The sequence below is a fragment of the Phascolarctos cinereus genome, unplaced genomic scaffold (genome assembly GCF_003287225.1).
Source record: "Phascolarctos cinereus isolate Bilbo 61053 unplaced genomic scaffold, phaCin_HiC Scaffold_5;HRSCAF=322, whole genome shotgun sequence".
NCBI lineage: Eukaryota > Metazoa > Chordata > Mammalia > Diprotodontia > Phascolarctidae > Phascolarctos > Phascolarctos cinereus.
Window position 1 is genome coordinate 410,139,936 of NW_027555958.1, and position 22,180 is coordinate 410,162,115.

Here is a 22,180-nt window from a genome sequence, read left to right on the forward strand (position 1 = left end):
GTATTGCAACCATTATATAAAGATGATAGTGATGCTTGTATTTAGCAAGTAGGAAAGAGAAACCATTGGCATCGAGAAGAAAAGAGAGATCAGGTCTTTAAAAAATAATCAAACAAACTTCAAAGCCTCGTTATATGCCCATGTGACTTCTTTACTGCTATTAACACAAAAAGTAGCCCTGTCAAGATTAAAAAGTTTGCTAGCGTGGTGCTCGAGTGTCCCAACTTTGCTAAAGGAGAAATAACAATAACATCAACAGCAGCCAGACGCCAAGAAGTTATTGCCTGGGGGACAAGTGGGTATTTAGTTCTGCTTTTTAACTGGTTTTTCTCCCTCTCCTTTCTCCATTATCTTGGCACTGCATTAATAGACACCTTGGGTCACTCCTCAGTCAGCAACCCAGACAGCCTAACAGAAGAGGAAAGAGACGCAAATAGCCAGGGGGAGTCCTGCCCACAGAACTGGAGCTCAGATTCCCCTCACTGGCTTGGGTTTGCTGTTGGGAAGATGTGAGGCAGGATTGGGTGGGTGGCATAGTACTACAACCCATACATGCTTCTTGGCCGCCTTCTGTAGTTAGAGGAGAGCAGCCTAAGAGTCTGGGATTTTTCTGCTTCTAAGCCATCATCTCCTGTTTGAAAACTCTTCTCAGAGTGTGGAACCCAGAGAGGATGGCTGCGTCTGGGTTCGCCCGGTGTCTGTCCTGTGGGCCAGTTCCTACAACTCTCCTCTCTTGGCGGCTGTACAGGTAAGAAACCCCCAGTCCTCCCCATCCCATGGTGGCCTAGGGCAGGGGCTTGGATTTCTGTCACAGGGGATGAAGGGATCTTTTTCAGGAGGGACTCCCTTTCTTGTCTTGCAGAAAGGACAAGGCTGGCTGCTTTCGCTACTACCGGGCAGCAATCTGCAGGAAACTGAAGGTCCCCTTGGCTATTGAGGAAGTCCCTACTCGCCCCATCCAGCCTGACGAGGTAGGGATCTCCAGGGACAAAAAGTCATATTTAGGACCACCCACAGCCTTTCCCCTTCCCTAGTCCACTGGGTGTTTATTCTTTAAATGTTATAAGCTCTTCAAAGACAAGTACTGTTTCTTTTTGTATTTATATTTTCAACTCTTAGGACAGTGACTTCTCTCCCTCCCTTCCTTCCATGCTTCCATCTTTCCCTCACTCCCTTCTTCCCTTCTTTCCATCCTTTTATCCTTCCCTTTTCCCCACCCTCCCTTCCTTTTCTTCTTTCCTTTCTTCCTTTCCTTCCTTCCTTCCTTTCTTCCTTCCTTCCTTCCTTCTTTCCTTCCTCCTTCCCTCCCTTGCCTTCTTCCCTTCCTTTCTTCCTTTTTCCTTCCTTCCTCACTTGCTTCCCTTTCTTGGTTTTCTTTTATCCCCGGGCTAGAGAGTTACTGGAAACCCCTGCTGACCCTTCTCTTGGTGTAGGGTTTGCACTTCAAGTGAATTCACTGAAATGTTTCCCTACCATCTCATCCTCTGCACCAAAAAGAAAGAAGAGAGAGAACACACACACACACACACACACACACACACACACACAGAGACAGACAGACAGACAGACAGAGACAGAGAAACAGAGCAGCAGTATTGTTTCTAAAAACACAATAGCTGTAACTTTAGAAAGAAGACCTAGAGCTTTTTTAAATGGGGAAAATAACATCATTAATATCTGCCTCTCATCGTTGCTGTGAAGCTCAAACATATGCAATTTCAAACTTCCAGGCTCTCTATTAATGTCAATTGTTATCATCATCATCATTTAATTCAGTGCTGGAAATAGTTGCTCCTTCTTTTTCCTCCAATTTGTCACATCTCTCATTTCAAGCTTTGTAAAATGTAAAGTGCTATACAAATGTAGGTTAACAATGATGCTTATTTATATAGCACTTTCAGGCTTATGAAACAACTCTTATTATTATTATTATCCTCACTGCTATCTTATTCTCATCTTTTTTTTTTTGTTGAGGTTCAGACAGAAATGGTCCTTGGACTCTATTCTGCTATTATTCTTACATATTCAGTGTTCTACAGACCACCGCACAGGTAGAGAAAATGACTGCTTTGGGTAATTGGATGAATATTAGGATGGAAGCTCAGTTTCTGTAGAAGCAGTGAGTAGTGCCTAAGTGGCATCCACCACTTCTCTTGCTAGATTCTGCCTTTTGTTCCTTTGTCACTGCCAGCTCCTGCTTTACCAAGTTGAACTGCCAGGACCTGGAGGAACTCTTGGCTATGGTGTAATGGAAAGAGGTCTGGGTTTGGAATCAGGAGAGAACAATGTCTGAATGCTGGATGACTTTTTCTTTCTTTTTTTAAATAGTATTTTACTTTTTCCAATTACGTATAAAGACAATTTCAAACATTGTTTTTTGAAAGATTTTCAATTCCAAATTTTTGTCCCTCCCTCCTTCTCCTTCCCCCTTCTTAGGATGGGCAAGCAATCTGATAAAGGTAATGCATGTGCAATCATGTAAGACATATTTCCTCATTAGTCATTAACATTCATTTAAAAAAGTTGAGTTCCAAATTTTATCCCCCCTTCCCTTCCCTTCTCCCTGCCTAAAATGAAATTTGACATGTTATATATGTGCAATCACATAAAACATATTTCCATATCAGCTGTGTTGTGAAAGAAGAAACAGACTAAAAGGAAACTCACACATACGCACACACACAAAAGTGAAAAATAGTGTGTTTCAATCTGCATTCAGACTCTATTAGTTCCTTTTCTGGATGTGGATACCATTTTCCATCATGTGTCCTTTGAAACTGTCTTGGATTATTGTATTGCTGAGAAGAGCTAAGTTAATCATAGTTGATCATCACACAATGTTGCTGTTACTGTGTGCAGTGTTCTCCTGGTTTTGCTCATTTCATTTTGCATCAGTTCATGTTAAGTTTTTCCAAGTCTGGATGTTTTACTAGCTGTAGGATCATAGGCAAGTAACTGAACCTTTCTGAGTCTCAGTTACCTCATCTGCAAGTTGGAGATAATAATATTCATGCTACTTCCCTCACAAGAATCTTTCAAGGAAAGTCCTTTGTAAAGCTGAAAGTGTCCACCTTAATTGGAGACTATTGAGAAACATGGTAGAGGGAGGACCAGAACAGAGGTCTCTTGAACTCCTATTCTGCTTTGTCTCCACCAAAATAGATTGTTACCATCCTGGTTGCCCTGTTTTGTTTTGTTTTGCTTTCTCTTTGCAGGTCAGAGTTGATGTCCATTTTTGTGGGGTTAACTTTGCAGACATTTTGACCTGTCGGGGGCAGTATCAGGAGAGTCCATCCATTCCCTTCACACCTGGTGAGTAAGAGAATGGTTGTGGAATTAATGTATTGCTTCCAGGGATTGCCAGGTGACTTGTTGAGAGGTAACACAGTTGGGAAATGCTGCATGGTGATACAAGGCAGTGGTCTTTGAGATGGAGCCAGAATCCTAGCTCCTGATCAGATGTCATGGTAAAGCATCCCTATGTTGGTGTTTGTCCTAAAGACTGTGTGCCCTCAAAGGAGGTGCCTCACACTGAGGTAATCACTGTTTGAAGTAGTAGAGTATCTGCTAGTTTGGGGGGATAGGGAGGGTTGTGTTTGTGGCTAATAGAATCATGTACTTCTAGAGCTGGAAGAGCTGTCTAGGTTATGTTGTAGTTAGCAAGAGTGGAGTTCCAAAGAATTTAGCTATTTGAAGAATGTCACTCAAATAGCTAAAGTACAAAAAGCTAGGTGGATTTTATAGTGGAGGTAGCTAGATTGCTCAGGGGTGGAGTGCTGGACTTATAATTAGGAAGACCTGAGTTCAAATCCTGCCATGTATGCTTACTGGCTGTGTGACCTTGGACAAGTCATTTGACTGTTTTATGTCTCAATTTCCTTATCTGTAAAATAAAGATAATAACAGCACATACTTCACAGGTTATTGGGCAGATCAAGTGAGATAACGTATGTATAGTGTTTTACAAACCTTAAGGCATATAGAAATGCTAGCTATTATTGTGTTCACATATAAAAATTTTTTAAAAAAACTATAAAAAGTGGTTTGGAGGGGAGTACCAGCTGCTGGGAGGCATTAGGAAAGGCCTGGGAAAGCAATATAATAGAGTGGAAAGAATGCTGGCTCTAAGGTTGGAGAATCCGGGTTTGAATCCCACATTTGGTGCTTGCTGCTTGCTGCTTATGTGACCTTGACCATGTCATGGAACTTTCTTATGTGGGGATTAAAAGTCACCAACCTACAATAAAATAGACTGAGGCAGAGCTCTGAGCCAATGCCACTTTATTAAAGGGTTCATGGTCCCCTCCAAAGGAGTGGACCTCAGATCTTCCTCATGATCTGAGATACCTCCTTCTTCTGGAACCTTGTATTTATAGAGTTTGATACCTAACTATGCAAAAGAGGCATGGCAAAATACAGAATCCCATTGGTTGATGTAAGCTAAAATAAGCAAAAATGATTTGTCAGCAGGGTCATGAGTTGAGTGAAGCAAGGAATATCTCCACTTACTAGGTGGTCATAAGATGGATGGGCTCCTACTTAGGTTAGGCAGGAGGAGATGGTACAAGCTGTACATACACTCCAAGAACTTACTGGGGGGACTTTACATGCCATGCCACCTTGGTTGTCTTGGTCATGGAATTTGAGCAAAACGGGATGCAGATATCTTTGTCAGCATTCTTGTGGTTGCTCAAGTGAATTCCACAGCTGTTAAACAAGTAATGAACATTACATTAAAGTTTGAGGCCTATTATAGGGCCCTTCTACTAGAATCTATATTCCTATGTGACTTATACAAAATATGGATTAATACATTGCTTATTCTTATGCCTATTATTAGGTGACTGACTAGATATGTATTACTAGATGATATATTAAAATAATTACTAACAATCAGCACCCCTTATAAAATCATAATGAACTAATACTGATTAGAGTTTGAGTGAGGGTCCTCCATGAATCATTTCTCTTACCTAGACCTCAGTTTTCTCATCTGTAAAATGAGGGGGTTATACCCAGTGGCCTCTGAGGTCCTTTTCAGTTCTAGACCTATGACCTTTCGATTATATTGAAGGTGGTCCTTGAGTTAAGCTTCGAAGGAAGCTAGGGATTCCTTATATGCATATCATAAGTATAAAATGAATAAGCGTAAATGTGTACAAAGTAGTTGAGAGGAAGGCATTAGCAGTGGGGGGAGGGGAGATCTGGAAAGACATGCAGAAGATGTTACCTGAGATGAAACTTAAAGGAAGAGAGAGACTACAAGGTGGAGGAGGTAACTGGTCAATAGACACCTGGGTTTGTATACTGCTTTCAATGCTAATATAAGCTCTAGTCCTGTGGTCTTGTTATTTCATAACTCCAAGCCTATTTGTTCAGTCATAAAATGGATTCAAAACCCACGAAGGTTATTGTGAGACTCAAAAAAGATAATAATGATGCCAAATAAGGTTAATGATGCCAAAGACTACATAAATATATTTGTTTAAGTATTTGAAGGACTATCACATGGCCCCCAGTGGACAAATCTAAGAGCAATGAGAGGATTCCACAAAGAGTGACTTTAAAGGAATGATTTCTTACCAATCAGTGGCATACCAGAGTTGAATGGGCTGCATCAAGTGATGATATTTTCCCATAAGGGAAGTGTTCAAGCAAAGGTTGGCTGGCTACCTGTCAGGAATGTTCTAGAAGGAATTCTTCTTCAGGTTGGACTAGATGGTCACTGAGATATTTTCCAACTCTGAGGTTTTGTGATTCTGTGAGTAAAGTTACCAGTGTCTTCCAGGAGGGTACCGCAGAAACTTAAATCAGGTTGCCATGGACTTGGGATATAATCAATCTGGAGTGCCGTATCCTTCCTCCTTCAGTCTAGATTCTAATGGTTCTGTGGGATTTTTAGCATTGAGTCCATGAACTTGTTTTTTTCCTAATACACAATAAATATATTTCAATATAATTGGTTTCCTTTGTAATCCTATATATTTTATTTTATGCATTTGAAAACATTATTTTGAGAATGGGTTCATAGGCTTCACCAGAGAGGTCTGTGGTACAAAACAGGTTAGGAACAATTATGAAAAGCATCAAATATAAACTTCTTGTCTCCATAAAGCTGATTAGAAAGTTGATAAAGGAGCATGATGGCATTGGACAAATGATCTTATCTTCTTTTTAGGATTAGAGCTTGCTGGACAGGTGTTGGAGATTGGCAGAAATGTCAGCACAGTAAAAGAGGTAACCCAGCAGATCGGGAAGACCTGTTGGATCAATGCATGTCATGGGGCATGTGGGCAATATGTTGGTGTGATTAGTAGGTTTTTTTTAAAGATCCTTGCCAGGGCCTTTGCCAGCAGACAGTGAAGCCAAGAGGAAAGAAAGGCTCATAGATTTATAACTGGAAAGGATTGAGTCCAACCTCCTCATTTTACAGATGAGGAAACTGAGGCACAGAGGGTGCCATGTTGAGATTTATACAGTTAACATTTGAGATAGGATTTGAACCCAAGTCTTCCTGCTTTTAGGCACTTTGTTTACTACTCTTAGTGACAAATTCTAAGGTAGACCGAAGAAATCAATGAAAGTTTTTTATTCCATTTAAATACCTCCAGAGTATGAATAAGAGGCAATACCTTGGTCTTTCATTAGAGAGAAGAATGTTCTGTCTGTGTGTTCTGTGACAAGAATAACACCAGCATTTGAATATATGTCACTTGGACATATATTCTGTCCTCATTTTGTACTTTACCTTCCCCATTCTCTGCCCACACAATAGTTCATGTTGGTTTGACAACTGGGTATTAGAATATTGATGGTAGCTATGTTACTCTGAATAGGTCACCAAAGCAGTCAAGAGTCTCTCAGTGTTGTAGACAGAACAGCTTTTCAGAGCATGAATTTGAATGTGCCACTAATACTTTTTATTTTCCTTACAGGGAGATCGTATTATTAGTGTGAATAACTTTGGTACCATGGCTGAACAATGCATTGTTGATCAGAAGGTAGCTTTAACTCTCAATAAGAATTCTGAATGAATTCTTTTCCTCTTCTTTTACTTTTCCCTTCCTCTTCTCCACTTCTTTTCTTTCCCTTCCCTCTTTTGTCCCCTCCTTCATTCTCCTTTCTCTTTCCCCTCTTCCCTTACCCCCTCTTCTCCCTTCTCTTCCTTTCCTTTCTCCCCTTCTCTTGTTCTTCCTTCCCTCTTCCCCCTTCCTTTTCTTTTTCCCCTTTCCTTATTCTCCCCTTTCCTTTTCCCTCTCCTTTTTATCTCCTCCCTTCCCCTCTCCCACCACCTTCATTTTCATCTCTCTCTCTCCCCCTCTCCCTCTGTCTGTCTTTCTCTGTCTCTCTCTCCTTGTCTCTCTCCCTTTCTCTCTCTCTGTCTCTCCTCTCTTCTCAAATCCTTTTCCTTTACCCACTACATTTCCCCATCACACTACTAGGTATGTACTCACAACTGGTGTGGGAAAAGGGCTCTGAGGAACTTCCAGTCTATTTTGTTTCTTTCCTCTTTCACTTGTAAAGTCCCTTCTCTCTATTTATCCTGGAGATGCTGGCAATGATGACTACCTGAGGGGAGAGGCAGAGCCATTCTTCAAAGCTCTATTGGGTAGAGTTGGCTAATGAAGAAAGGCCATAAAGTTCACTGACACCTGGAGCTATTGGTTTCTTGTCCAGATTGTTCTACATTTGGTTAATTTCAGTAGCAAAACTGGTTTGGTGAACTGATTGCTTTCTCCCCCATCAGAGCTTGTGAAAGAGAAAATTAGGCTTAAAGTCACAAACTGGACCATATTCCATTCCCTGTGATGTAGATCTTATTTATAGTTGAGGCTGCATTTGCATTTTTTAACCTGGGTCACTGAAAGCCTGTGCTTTTATGTGGTTGTGTGGAAAGTCTTTCACTCTTCAATTAAAAGGAGCTTATTTTTCCAGAATTTCCTTCCATTGGTAAATCGACCAATCAATAACAATAGTACTATATAGACGTTAGCTCATTTGATCCTTACCATAACTTTAAGAGTACTGGAGATATTGTTATCATTTTACTCATAAGAAAAGTGAGGTATAGAGGGGTTCACTGATTTGGTAACTTGCCCATAATCTCACTGTCAGTAAAGTTAAGAAGCAGGATTTGAACCCAGGACTTTCCTGACTCAAAGTCCAGTGGTTTCTCCATGACACCATACTTCCTTCCTGAATCAACAACTATTTATTGAACGCCTTCTTGTTGCAAGGTATTGTGGGGGACTATAAGAGATTGTAGTCATAGATTTGGAGCCAGAGGGAGACCTTAAAGGACATTTACTCCAACTCCTTTATTTCAGAGGTAAATGAAACTCAGTGAACCTCAGAGAGGTTCCTTTAATTTCCCTGAGACTCAGTTTCCTCATCTGTAAAATGAGGGAACTACACAAGAGGATCTCTGATGTCCTGTCCACCTCTAGATCAATATATATATATATATATATACATATATATATATATATATATACACATATATATATGTATTATATATATGTAATATATATATATATATATATATATATATATATATATATATATAAAACTTTTTGGCAAGGCTATTGGGGTTAAGTGACTTTCCCAGGATCACTCAGCTAGTAAGTGTCAAGTGTCTGAATCCTGATTTGAACTCAGATCCTCCTCACTCCAAGGCCGGAGCTCTATCCACTGTGCCACTTGGCTGCCCCTAGATCAATATTTCTATGACTATTCTATGGTCATACAGCTAATAAGTGTTAAAGGTAAAATTTGAACTCAGTTCTTCCTTCTCTTCTATGCTATCCTGCCTGTCCAAGTAAGAAACTCCAATGTCTTTGCATGTAGAAACTGTGGCAGATTCCAGATGGGATCTCCTACCAAGAAGCTGCTGCCCTTCCTGCATGTTATGGCACTGCCATGCTGGCCCTAGACCAGCGGGCGAGGACACAGCCTGGGTAGGTGTTCTGCGCAGTGAGAACTACAAGGATGAAAGCTGTCTCTGTGGTCATAAAGTACTTTCACATTGCTTGAGGTCATCTGTCCTGGGAGATAAGTAGTATTTTCCATTTCGTTTCCATTTTACAAATTAGGAAACGTGTTCAGAGACATTAAGGGACTCGCCTGAGCTTGTGAGTGAAGGAAATGGGTTTCACACTCTGGTCTTCTGGTCAAGACCAATATTGTTGTTGTTGTTGTTGTTGTGTTCCCCAAATGGACTACCTTCCTTTTTCTCTGCTGAAGAATAAGAAATCAGAGAGCAGAGCTATGAGCATCTCTTGTTTTCCTAAGGTTATCAATATTTCCCCTTCCCTTAAATGTCACAGGTTGAGAAAAAGCTCATGGGTAGCCCAAACCGAGCAAACTCTTATTCCCTGGGATGGACTCATAGAATGCTAGAGGTGGAAGAGATCTTAGCTCGGTCCTTACCTACAGAAAGGGAAGGAGACTAGAGGATGTTCCAAAGTCTAGGAAATCAGACCTGTGGGTGCTTGACCCCTGGTCTGCTCCAGCGTGGACACGTGGAGGAATGCTGATCTTTTTTTTCTGACACAGGGAAACTGTTCTGGTGACAGCGGCAGCTGGTGCTACAGGCCTCGCCTTGATAGATGTGGCATCGAACATTCTCCAGGCCAAGGTATCTGCTGTTCCATTCTGTTTTCACCTGATGCAGGGTCCTTCTTTCAAACTGAGGCCTCCTTTCAGAAATAAGTCAAGGGATTCATTTCAGTAGGAATTAGTTATCCCTTACGTATAGTTCAAGTCAGTCTACCAGCATTTATTAAGCACCTGCTACATGCCAGCACTGTGCTAAGCACTAGGATAGAAGGACAAAAGACATTCCCTGCCCTCAAGGAGCATACAGTCTAACAGGGGGAAGACAACATGCAAATAATTATGTACAAACAAGATAAATACAGGGGGAAAAGGGGGTAATCAACAGAGCAAAGGCACTAGCATGGAGGGGGTTTGGAAAAATCTTTCTATAGAAGATGGGGTTTGAGTTGGGACTTGAAGGAAGCCAGGGAAGCCTGCAGGTAGAGATGAAGAGGGAGGGAATTCCAGGTAGGGGAGACAGCCAGTGAAAATGCCTGTGTTGTTTGAGGAACAGCAAGGAGGCCAGTGTCACTGGGGGAAGAGTATGTGGAGGTGAGTAAGTTATGAAGACTGAAAAGGCAGTGGGGGTGGGGAGGTCTGGTTATGGAGGGCTTGGAACACCATAGGATTTTATATTTATTTTTAGAAGTGATAGGGAACCATTTGAGTTTTATTGAATGATATGGATGATATGGTTAAGTAACTTGCCCACAGTCACACAGCAAGCATGTGTCAATGGCACAATCACAACCCAGGTCTTCCCAACTCTAAGGTCAGATCTATAGCTACCACCCTATACTGCTCCTTTGGCTACTACAACATTGACTTAATTAGGACACTGTCCTTTCACAGCATAAGCTCTAGGGTGCTTGAAAGAGCTACTAAGGAGATCCAAAGTAGATGTTCTTTTTCACCTGTTAAGGTGAAGAGCCTTTACTCTGACAATGTAAATGGTGGGAGAAGAGAGTAAGAAGGACCTGGCTTTTGAATCCAGCCTCTGACACTTCCTAGCTGTGTGATCGTGGCCCATTTACTTAACATATCTCACCTTCAATTTCCATATCTGTCAAATGAAGGTAGTAAGCTTTGTTATAAGACTCAAATGAGACAAGGTACATAAAGTGCTCTTCAAACTTCAAAGTTTGAAGCTTCAAAGTACTAAATAAATGTCAGACATTGTCAATTATAATATGAGATAAAATTCACTGTAGTTTTCTAAGTAAGATTCAGTCAAGCCCCTAAGCATTTGTGAAGTCCTTACCATATGCCAGGCATTGGGCTAATCTCTAGAGATACAAAGAAAGGCAAAAACATGGTCCCTGCTGTCATAAAGCTCACATTCTAATGGGGAGAAACACACAAATGACTATGTACATACAGTATGTCTACAGTATAAATGGGAGGTAATCTTAGAGGGTACAGATTAGCAAGGAAGGGAGAGAAACAAGGTAAAATCGCATCCAGAAGGTAAGATCTGAGTGAATCTTGAAGGAAGTCAATGAAGTCATGAGGGAGAGATGAGGAAGGAGAATTCTCAAGGCATGGAGGATAGTCAGGGAAAATGCTTAGAGGTGGGGGATGTCAGAACTAGCAAGAATGCTGGTGTCACTGGATTGAAGGGTGCCGGAGAGGAGTAAAATGGAAGAAATCCAGAAAGGTAGGAAGAGATCAGGTTGTAAAAGTCTTCAAAAGGCAAACAGAGGATTTTATTTTTGATCTTGAAGATAATAGTCATTTTACAGATGAGGAAACTGAGGCAAACAGGGTTAAGTGACTTGCCCAGGGTAACAGAGCTTACTAGTGAGTGTCTGAGGTTAAATCTGAACTCATGAACATGAGTCTTCCTGAGTCCAAACCTAGTGCTCATATTCACTATGGCATCACCTAGTGGCCCACAGCCAAATTACAAGATCACAGAATCTCAGAGTCAGAAATTCTTAACCAGAGTTAACCCTCAGAGTCAGGGATTCTTAATCTCTCTTTATCTCCACCTCCCACTCATTACTGATCCTGCCAGCAAAGACTATAGACTCCTCCTCAGTATAATATTTTAAAAGAAATCATAATCGACAGAAATGATAAGTTTCAGCTAGAGGTGAGAGAAAATGAAGATGTCATTTTTTTTTAACCTATCCAAGTTCAAGGACCACTTGACAGTTCATGGGCCCCAGGTTAAGAATCCCTGGTTTGGTCCAACCCATCATACCTGATCAAGAATTCCCTCTATGACACATCTGACAAGTGATCTTCCAGCTTTGTTTGAAAGTCTTCCAGGAAGGGGAACCCCCTCCCTCTCATGGTAGCCCATTCCACATGTAGGTAGCTCTAATCATTAAAGACATTTTTCATCAAGCCTAAACCTGTCTCCTTTTAATTTCCACTCATTGCTTCTAGTTTTGCCTGCTGTTGCCAAGGAAAGCAAATCTAATTGTTAGTCCTTCAGCTAATTGCAAACATATTCCTTTTAAGTCATGTCCCTCCCTAATTCTTCTTTCCTCCTCATGAAATATCCCCAGTCTCACCAACCAATCCTTATATACCATGATCTCAAAGCCCTGTTCCTATTTTCCTCTTGCAGGTGATCGCAGCAGCTGGAAGCGATGAGAAGTGCAAGCTGGCACTGCAAAGAGGGGCAAAGGCCGCTGTGAATTACAGTCAGGGCAACCTGAAGGAGGAACTGAAGAAGCTGACAGGCGGCCAGGGGGTCAATGTGGCCATTGATGCTGTGGGAGGCGACGTTTGCCTAGCTGCCCTCCGCAGGTGCAGTAAAGTCACTTCTTAGGAGGGCTTGGAATGGTGTATCTTAACTCAAGCCTCGTCAATGGCTGGGCTCCTCTTTTGGCTCTAACTTCCTGCTTTGTCTGGTATACACTTCTGCTATAGGGATTTGTAGCACTGTGTTGTAGGTAGATGGGTGAGAAGGGAGGTTCAAAAGAAAAATATGAAGAGATGCAAATCATCATAATAATAGCTGTCAAATGATAGCTATTATAGCTGTATATATATATATAGCTGTTAAATAGTAGATAAATAATATTCATATGCTGTTCTAATGTTTGTAAAGTACTTTACAAATATTAACTCATTTTATCCTCACAACATCTGCGAGGAATACGTGCTATTATTATACATTTTACAGATGAGGAAACTGAGGTCGAAAGAAGGTAAGGAACTTGCCCAGGTTCACAGCTAGTGTTTGAAAGAGTAATTTGAATTCATCTTTGAACTCCAGGACCAATGCTATTCACAGTGCCACCTAGTGGAAAAGGGTAGAACTGCAATGTGGAAATAATTCGACAAGAAACTGACTTCTCTCAAATGATGCAAATGATATATTGATTATGCACAAATCTAAGACAAGTGTTCTTGTAGGATGTAGCACTCAGAAAAAAAAACCCTAATAAAACTCCTCCTTTCGAGGAAGCAGTGACTGGTATGGCCATTCTCACTTCCATATTCATTTTTTTTTTTTGATAAATAAGATATTCTAAAATGTCCTAGTGGAGGTATTAGCTTAAAGTCTCGATCAATTAGTCAATCAATAAGCATTTATCTAGTTCCTACTCTCAAGGCAGCTAGTGGGCACAGTGAATAGAGTGCTGGGCCTAGAGTCAGGAAGACCCAGGTTATCTTCCTGAATTTAAATCCAGCCTCACACACTTACTAGCTGTGTGACCCTGGGCAAGTCACTTAACCCTGTTTGCCTCAATTTCCTCATCTGTAAAATGAGCTGGAGAAGGAAATGGCAAACCACTCCAGTATCTTTGCCAAGAAAACCCAAATGGGGTGATGGAGAGTTGGAAGTGGCTGAAAAACAACAGAATGATTAATGAACACCTACTCTGCTAGCCAGTGGGGGAAAAATACAAAACAAAACAAAACAAAAACAAAAACTCCATTATCAAGAATCCTATGTTCTGTTGAGGATTTGTATAGTTAACCCTTTTTTTTTCTTAAAGCGAATAATGACCCTCTAACTTCTCTTTTGTAAGTTTGGGCTTTATTGGATTTTTTTTTAACTTGGGATACACTTGTATAGGCAGGTATTCATAATAAGGAGAATTGACAAAAGGAAGGCTTTGTCCACCTAAAGGCTCACTTGCCTTTCATCCCTAATGCCAAATGTGCTAGTTTCTTTTTATTTGTCTCACTTGGAAAACCAGCACAAGGGAGTAAGAGTTACCCTTTGTGTCCTGCTGGATAGAGTCAGGAAGACCTGGGTTCAAATCCTGCTATTAGATAATTACTGTGTCAACTTGAGTAAGTCACTTCTCTATGTCCTCATTTTCCTCATCTCTAAATGTTGTGAGGATTAAATCAAATAATATATGTAAAACCCTTTGCAAATTTTTTTTGGGGGTGAAGCAATTGAGGTTAAGTGACTTGCCCAGGGTCACACAGCTAGAAAGTGTTATGTGTCTGAGGCCAGATTTGAACTCAGGTCCTCTTGACTCAGTGCTCTATCCACTGCGCCACCTACCTGCCCCTCTTTGCAAATCTTTAAATGCTAAATCAAAGTCAGCTCTTATTGTGGTCCAGGGCAGCTAGGTATAGTGGATGGAGCACTGGGCCTAGAGTCAGAAAGACTTGAATTCAAATCTGGCCTCAGATACTTACTAACTATGTGACCCTGGGTGAGTCACTTAGCTGGGTTTGCCTCAGTTTACTCATCTGTAAGATGAACTGGAGAAGGAAATGGCAAACCACTTCAGTATCTTTGTCAAAAAAACCCAAATGGGGTCACAAAGAATCAGACATGAGTGAAATGACTGAACAACAACAAATTATTGTGGTCTACTGGGATTTCTAGAAGCAGGAATGAGGCACTTTCCTTTTTTGTATTTTTTTTGCCTTTTTTTTTTCGCTTTTTTGCATTAAAACATTTCTTGGCATCTTCTCCCCCCTCAGCCTATCTTGGGAGGGCAGATGGTGGTGATAGGGTTCACAGGAGGAACGATTCTGTCCATCCCATCCAATCTGCTCCTGCTGAAGAACGTGTCAGCCATGGGCGTGTACTGGACCCGATATCAGAAAGAGAACTTCCCGGTCTTCTCACGGTACATGTCCTCAGCTCTTCGGTACTGCCAGGAAGGATCCATCAGGCCATATATCGGGGCAGTCTTCAAGCTGGAGGAGGTGAGATGCTACAAAGGAAGGGCAGAATGAGATGCCTTCTGGGTCCAAATGGCCAGAAAGTCATCTCTGTGCCATGCCACTGAGTGGCCATATGTATCCTTGTGAGTCTACCCTAATTAATGATTTTTAGTCATCGTAGTGATAAATTTATAATGGGATTAACCAATGTAATAGGCCATGAAATGGAGTAAAGTGAACATGTTTGAGAAAATAATTTACCATATAGAATCATAGATTTAGGGCTGTCAGGGACCTTAGAAGCCATGTAATCCAAACCTTCATTTTGTAGGTGAGGAAACTGAGGCCAACAGACATCAGTGACTTGTCCAAGGTCACATAAGTACTAAATGTCTAAGCAGAATTTGAATTTAGTCCCCCTGACCAGCAATCTTTCCATTCTAGTAGGCTGCTGTCCCCGGTGCAACTACTGATACTGTGCTCTTCAACAAGTACTCTGAAAAGCAAACAACGTGATCAATTTTTAAAAATCATTTGATCAGCATTTATTGTTGACTATGGCTAGGCTAGTCTTGGGGTACAACTACCAAGAATGACACACTTCCTACTTCTATGGACCTCTCTACCAATTGTCTATCCCCAGAAGATTATCCAGGAAAAGGGACTTGTTGACCTTCAATTCTTTTTTTTTTTTTTTTGGCAAGGCGATAGGGTTAAGTGACTTGCCCAGGGTCACACAGTTAGTGAATATCATGTGTCTGAGGTCAGATTTGAACTCAGGTCCTCCTGACTCCAGAGCCGGTACTCTATCCACTGTGCCACCTAGCTGCCCTGATTTTTGATTCTTAAAAACAGACATTTAAAAGTTCTGCTGGACCGCATGAACTGGGATCCTGTGAAATGAATGCTAAATCATGCTGGGTATCATGGAATTATTAGTCACTGAAATTAATTTTGTTGGCAGTTACTTCCTTTTTTCAGTCCCCACAGTCCATTTATGTGGCTTTAAGCTTCCTCCAAAGTATAACTATGTGCGTACATCTCTAATAAACTTGCAAATGTGAATCTGTTCTGCATATGCTATAGAGCCTTAATTTTTTTTTTCCTTCTGAATACTTGGCTGGTATTATTTAAAACCACCTAAAACTCTTCTGGTGACTACAAGTTAAAATTGTGTATTGCCAGTGGGGGCTGATTCAAATGGAGATCATCTGGGCTCCCCAAGCTGGCTGAGTGAGTTTCCCTGCCCATGAGTTTCCCAGGGAGGCAATTCTCTTCCTTTTTTTCTCCTGTGGAGAGCTGCCTTTCTTCATTTCTTTTGGAGCCTGTCAGTGAAGAAGATTGTGTTGACCTTCCTACAATTTTTTAGTTGCCTATTGACAAAAAAATAAAGAGGCCAAGGTGGAGCAAAGTGTTAAAATATATTTCTTTTTTATCTTTCTATCCTTCTGGCACTCACATGTTTTGCCTGACTATAGATGGATCAATGAACTTATCTGAGCCTCAGTTTCCCTGTAGATAAAATGGAAATAACAATACCTGTAATCTCTACCTCCTGGGACTGTTGTAAAGCTGAAATGGGACAATGGATGTAGAGAGCTTTGTAGACATTAATGCACAATGTCATTTTTAGGGAGTTATTCTTCTTCTTTACTATACTATAATTTTTTAAATATTTTATTCATATAATAATACCTAGTATTATTCCACTATTGACAGGCAAGTGTGATGGAGTGGATAACCCGGGCTAAGACTCAGGAGATTCAAGGTAGACATTCCTGGGCCTCTGACACACAAATTGGCTGGTTTACTTTGGATAATTCACTTATCCTCCCCATGCCCTGGGGCATCTCTCTAAGATTAGAATTAAAATTCAACCCAGAAAGGGGGAAAGTAATGTTGCTAAGAGTCACCTGGGGCTTAGATTATTTTTCTAAATTGCATCAATCATTGGATTAGGCTGGATATTAGTGTCTTCTGTCTCCACGACTAAAAATCCAATTTGTTCATAGTGGAGGTCCCCAATAGGCGGAAGCCGATTAAAGACAGGGAGAGATCTGTGAGAAGTGTCCAAGCCTGGAAGGGCTGGTTTAGATCCTTTCTTGCAGAGCCCTCTTCTTTTTCCAAAGAAACTCTGACACCCAAGATGCATCACAGTAGGGCATGGGGTGGCATCTGAAACCGTTGCCTGTCAGTGCTTGTTAGATGTCAAGTGAATTCATCATTTAAGTTTGTAGACTTAGGCAGGGGGCAGAAAGTGGTGGTATTGAGTTTTTTTTTTTTTAAAGAAAAGTGTTTTCTCAGAGTTTGTGGCAGGTGGTATGGGATCCACTATTTTAGTAGTTAGTGGAAAGAGTGATAGATTTGGAATGAAATCCTGACCTTGCCACTTATTACCTATGTGACCTAGGGTAAATCATTTGACCATTCTGGGCCTGTTTCCTCAACTATAAAATGAGGAGGTTTAACTAGGTGATCTTCAAGGATTCTTCCAGCCGTAGATATCTGATGCAGAAACCCTCCGCTATCAGATGACCTTGAGTCTGAAAATGGAGCTTAATTTAATACTTTTGCCACTGAGTGTGTGTGGGACAACGACCACACTAGAATTAAAAGTTCCAAGGCTGAGTCAGAGATCAGAAAAGGTTTTATTCTTTCTCATGAGAAAGGGCACAGCCCTCGTAGTTCAAGCGGTGACAGCCAGGGAGTGCAAAGTCTGTTAGTGGGGAGCAAAGTGTTATAGTCCTAACGCGATACCCACACCCCATTCCTGAACCCTTCTTCCCATTGGCTGGGTTTCAGGGTGCACAATCTAAACGCAGGTTTCTAAGACCCTTAGTACCATAATATCCTTATTTGGAAGTATTGGCCTAGAGACAAAGGTTCGGGAAGACTTTCGATAATGTTTAGAAGTTCCGCCTACAGACAGATAAGCAGGAAGCCCCTGGCGGTTAAGCTAGCAGTCTTTCGCAATTTTTACCTTGCTAGAGGAATTGGAGCACAGGTTAGCTCTTGCTTAATGCACAGCAAATGTTTGCAGCTTCAACAAGTTTTACTGCTTTGGGGGTACAAAGGGAATTGATGAGTTTTAGTACTGAGGAAACCTCATCTATCTCTCAAGTGGATTGAGTGTTCGTATGTGTGTACAGCAGAGTGACCTCGAGGCATCTTGTTTTCTTACAGGTCAACGATGCCTTTGAGTATGTGACCCAGCGCAAAGCTACAGGCAAGGTGATTCTCTCTGTTAAATGAACCTGCTTGTTGAGACCTGGATGTCAAAGCCCTTCCTTGCTGCTCCTTAGGAATATGCTGTCTTCACATTCCTTCGGTCTCAGAGAGAATAAGAGTGCACAGCAAATGGATTTGCCTGCCACCATGCTTTTATCCCCCGGTCTCCCATGTCTAGAAGGCGCTTCTTCACCTCAGCATTCTAAACAAAATTGGATGTCACCCCCGATCCTTCTCTCCCTCTCCCCTCCCATTCTCTACCCCACCTTCTCCTTAGAGCTCTCGCTGGAAATCACTTTGTTTCACTTTCTTTGTATACTTTTCATTTGCTTATCTATCTAAGTATTGCATCCTTCCCCCTAAAATGAAAGCTTCTTGAGGGCAGGCTCTTACTTTAGTTTTTAGAAAGAACAGATAGATTTAAAAAGAATGAATGTTTCCCCAGCACCTAGAACAGTGTCTTCTGCAAAGGAGGCCATTAAAGTAGGGCAGCTAGGTTGCACAAAAGACAGAGTGCTGGGCTTGGAGTAAGGACGACTTTTCTTTCTGAGTTCAAATCTGGCCTCAGACATTTACTAGCCAGGCTGGTCGCTTAACCCTGTTTCCTTCACTTTCCTCATCTGTAAAATGAGCTGGAGAAGGAAATGCCAAGAAAACCCCAAAAGGGGTCCTGAAGAGACGGACACGTCTAAACAACAACAGTAACAACAACAACAGATGGAGCAGTGGATTGAGCACTGGGCCTGGAGTCAGGAGGACCTGAGTTCAAATGTGATCTCAGAACAAACACTTGCCACTTACTAGCTGTGTGACCCTGGGCAAGTCACTTAACTCCAATTGCCTAAAAAAAAAAAAGAAAAGAAAGAAAAGAAAAGAAAAAGAGAGGCAAAATAATAGCACCTATCTCCCAGGGTTGTTTTGAGGGTCGAAGGAGATAATGTTTGTAAAGTACTTGGCAAACTGCCTGGCATAGCGTAGGCACTTAATAAATGCTTATTCCTTTCACTTCCCCTTTAACAACTTATGCTTTTAATGGCAGAACGAACTTGAACCTCTCTATAGAAAGCTAGTTGATAGGGAAGTCTTTTTGATAAGTGCCACATATGGCGCATTAGGTCCCAATACCCAGCCAGTGTATCTCATACTTCTCTTGAGGTAGATATCAGCCATAAAGGTTGTCTGGTATGATAGGCATGTCTCCCTTACTACCTGCAAAGGGTGACAAAACACCGCATCTCCTGGATGACACTCTGTCACTTGTTGGCCCTCTCAGCAGAGTTTTTTCATTGCCCAAGTCTTCATCGAGAAAGGCTATTAAAAGCCTTCAAAAGTGCTAAGGAGTGGTTGCTTGGTTGGTTTTGCTTTAACAAAAATCTTTCTGGTTTTAGAATATCACGAAACAGTAGGGGTTTCTTAATTGCCAAGTTAATTGGAAATAAATAATAAGCAGGAGGTTGGTGAATTGAAATAAGGAAATATGCTTGCTTTATAGTGAGGCCATCTGTCTTCTTTCTCCATTGATCTGCTTTTCCACATCTTTCTTTTTTTTTTTTTGTCCCCTTTCATGCTCCAATCAAAGCATTCTCACCTTTGAGAACTGTGTAACATCATGGCGCTCTGCTTGCCTTCTCAAAATACTGTATGGCATACAGTTTATTTCTAAAATAAAGTGAATTACAATTAACTTTATTTGGAGAATCTCATGATTCCCACTGAGATAGGAAGAGATTATCACAAATATCAGAGGGTCAAGAGGGTAGAGTTGGTAGTCCTGCATTAGAATGTGTAGTTAGTAGATTTTCTAGTGCTTAGCACAGTGCTGCCTGGCATATAGTAGGTACTTAATAAATGCTAAATGACTGACTTCCAAAGCTGATTAGTTCGTGTCATAAATGATGAAAATGTATAGCATTGCTTGCTTAGGGCAAGGTGACTTAGCTAGAAAGTGACAATAATTAAGGCAGGTGAGTTTCTCTGCTGTTTAACAAGTATAGGCAAGAATCCCTAATGAACTGCTTTCTGCTGTCCCCATGTTCCTGCTTCACTGGAAGGATTTGATTTGAAAGTATTTGACTCATCTTCTCATCATAGATTTCTACTTGCACCATTAGTTAGCTTAAAAATCAGTGAGGCTCCAAGAGACAGAATGTATTCTAAAATTCCCAGGCTTGCTTGGTTTTCTCTTCCAGGTTGGTTACTGTAGAAATCAATCCTGCCTACACCCCTTCTTTGTTCAGTAATATTCGGCTAGCTGTCCACCCAAACAAACTTTCCTTATCAGAGTGAATGGAGGGTTTGGGCTGAGATGTTTGCAATGTGTATAAGCCATGGAATAATTCTGCACAATCTGTTTGCTCTTCCTTCCTCTGTAACCTTCCTGTTTGAGCTGTTCAGAGAACAGTGGGAACTTTGCTATCTACCAGGTTGGTAAATATACAGGTACTTTCACTTGGTCACAAGTTCTAATTAGCTGAGTTATCGCTTCTCTTGGTTTTTCTCCAAAGACTACATTATTGAATGAAAAGAGTGATTTTTTAAAAAATCACCATTATTTTCAAAGGGATTTGGAGTTAGAAGTCTAACTTATTTATATTTAATTCTGGCAGAATCTGAATAATATATTCTGTTTAGCCTCCAGCATTAGTGCATATTACCAGTGTGCAGATTTTAATTGGGGATAGCAGAAATGCTAGTTTCTGGAGCTTTCTGGGTGGTAGGGTGTCAAAGATAAAGAATTTTATTGTGTTTGGTTATTTTCTATTTGGAAAATGGTCAAGTTGTCTATACTTTTAAAGAATCTATTTGTTATATTTTAAAATAAATGCTTATTGATGCTTTTTTTGTTTTTGGTGTTGCTATTACTTTCTTACACCATGCTCCCCTTTTTGTGATAAAGAAGTATAATCAAGCAAAAAAAAAAGGGTACATTGTTAGTATCCAATGATCCCTAGTCCTCTATCTCTCTACAAGAGGAGGGAGGTATGTTTCATTATCAGTCTTCTGGAGGCCATTGGATGTTGCATTAATCTGAATTCTGATGTCTTTTAGTGTTCTTTCCCTTTCCTTTCATTCTCTGACCATGGGAACCCATGATACACTGAGAAATGCAAAATGGCCCCCGTCCTGTGTAGCCCCTTTCTACTTCAATAGTAACAATGGTAGAGTGGTTAGAAAAAGGGGATAGAATCTATTAAGAATCATACAAGAATGTTTTGGCAAATCTTGGACATTTTTCTCCATTTTTTGTAGAATATATTGCCAACAATCAAAGGTTATAAGAAGTCAAATCATTCTTCTAGCATAATTCCAAAATGATTTCCAGAATGTTTGAATCAATTCACATTTTCACAAACAGTGCATTAGTATGCGTGTCTTCCCATAGTCCCCTCCAACATCAACTATTTCTGGCTTTTGTCATCTTTGCCAATATCCTGGGTGTGGGTTGAAACCTCAAAGTTGTCTTAATTTGCATTTCTCTTATTGTTATTGCTTTGGAACATTTCTATGTATGATTATTTATAGCCTGAATTTCTTTTGAGAATTGTCTGTTTCTATCCTTTGACCATTTACCTACTGGGGCATGACTCTTGGTCATTTGCATTATTTCCTTATGCATTTTAAAATCAGACTTCTATCAGAGACTCTTGCAGTTTTCCCCCCCTAAAATTGATGGTTTTATTCTAATTATGTTGATTTTATTCTTGCACAATCTTTTAAATCTTATGTAATCAACATTTTTGATTTCACTTTTTGTGATCTCCTTTATCTCTTATATTTGTTACTTTTAACTAAGACTTTTGCTATTACAATTTGGAATAAAAATATTTCTCTTCCTGATAAAATGATTTAAGGAGAGAAATCTTTATAGAGTTTTTAAAAAACCCAACCAGGCAGTTATATTTTGTATAATCAACATCAAAGTTATTGAATATCAATCTGTCCAAAATGCAAATAAATTGTTTGAACTAAAAGCAAGAACCGTTTTCAATTATTTAGTCCCAGTTCTGTCATTGACTTTGCTTTGTGATTTTGGGAAAGTTTTTAAAATGAGGGGATTGGATCAGATGTCCTCTAAGCTACTTTCCAACTCTAAAATCCTAATTCAAGGAGGCAAATTAGTCCTTGTGGTCATCATCACTGAGACTTGGAGACATGTGCTGGAATATGGCTCTGGAAGGGTATACCTTATTCACAATTAACAAAATTAGTAAAGTGGTAGGTAGGGTGGGGAATGGGGACAGAGTAGCAGTGTATATTCAGA

The 22,180-nt window shown here is 40.6% G+C and overlaps 1 protein-coding gene across 1 annotated transcript; it reads left to right on the forward strand.

Annotated features, from left to right (window-relative positions):
* The first annotated feature begins 370 nt into the window (after positions 1–370).
* On the forward strand, positions 371–21,848 carry LOC110206794 (quinone oxidoreductase-like protein 2). The gene is given in 11 exon segments (XM_020984294.2): positions 371–748; positions 863–971; positions 3,216–3,312; positions 6,179–6,237; positions 6,936–7,001; positions 8,848–8,957; positions 9,556–9,637; positions 12,176–12,357; positions 14,506–14,519; positions 14,522–14,733; positions 17,875–21,848. Coding segments are annotated over 11 exon segments (1,077 nt in total). The 5' UTR covers positions 371–671; the 3' UTR covers positions 17,944–21,848.
* The last annotated feature ends 332 nt before the right edge of the window (positions 21,849–22,180 follow it).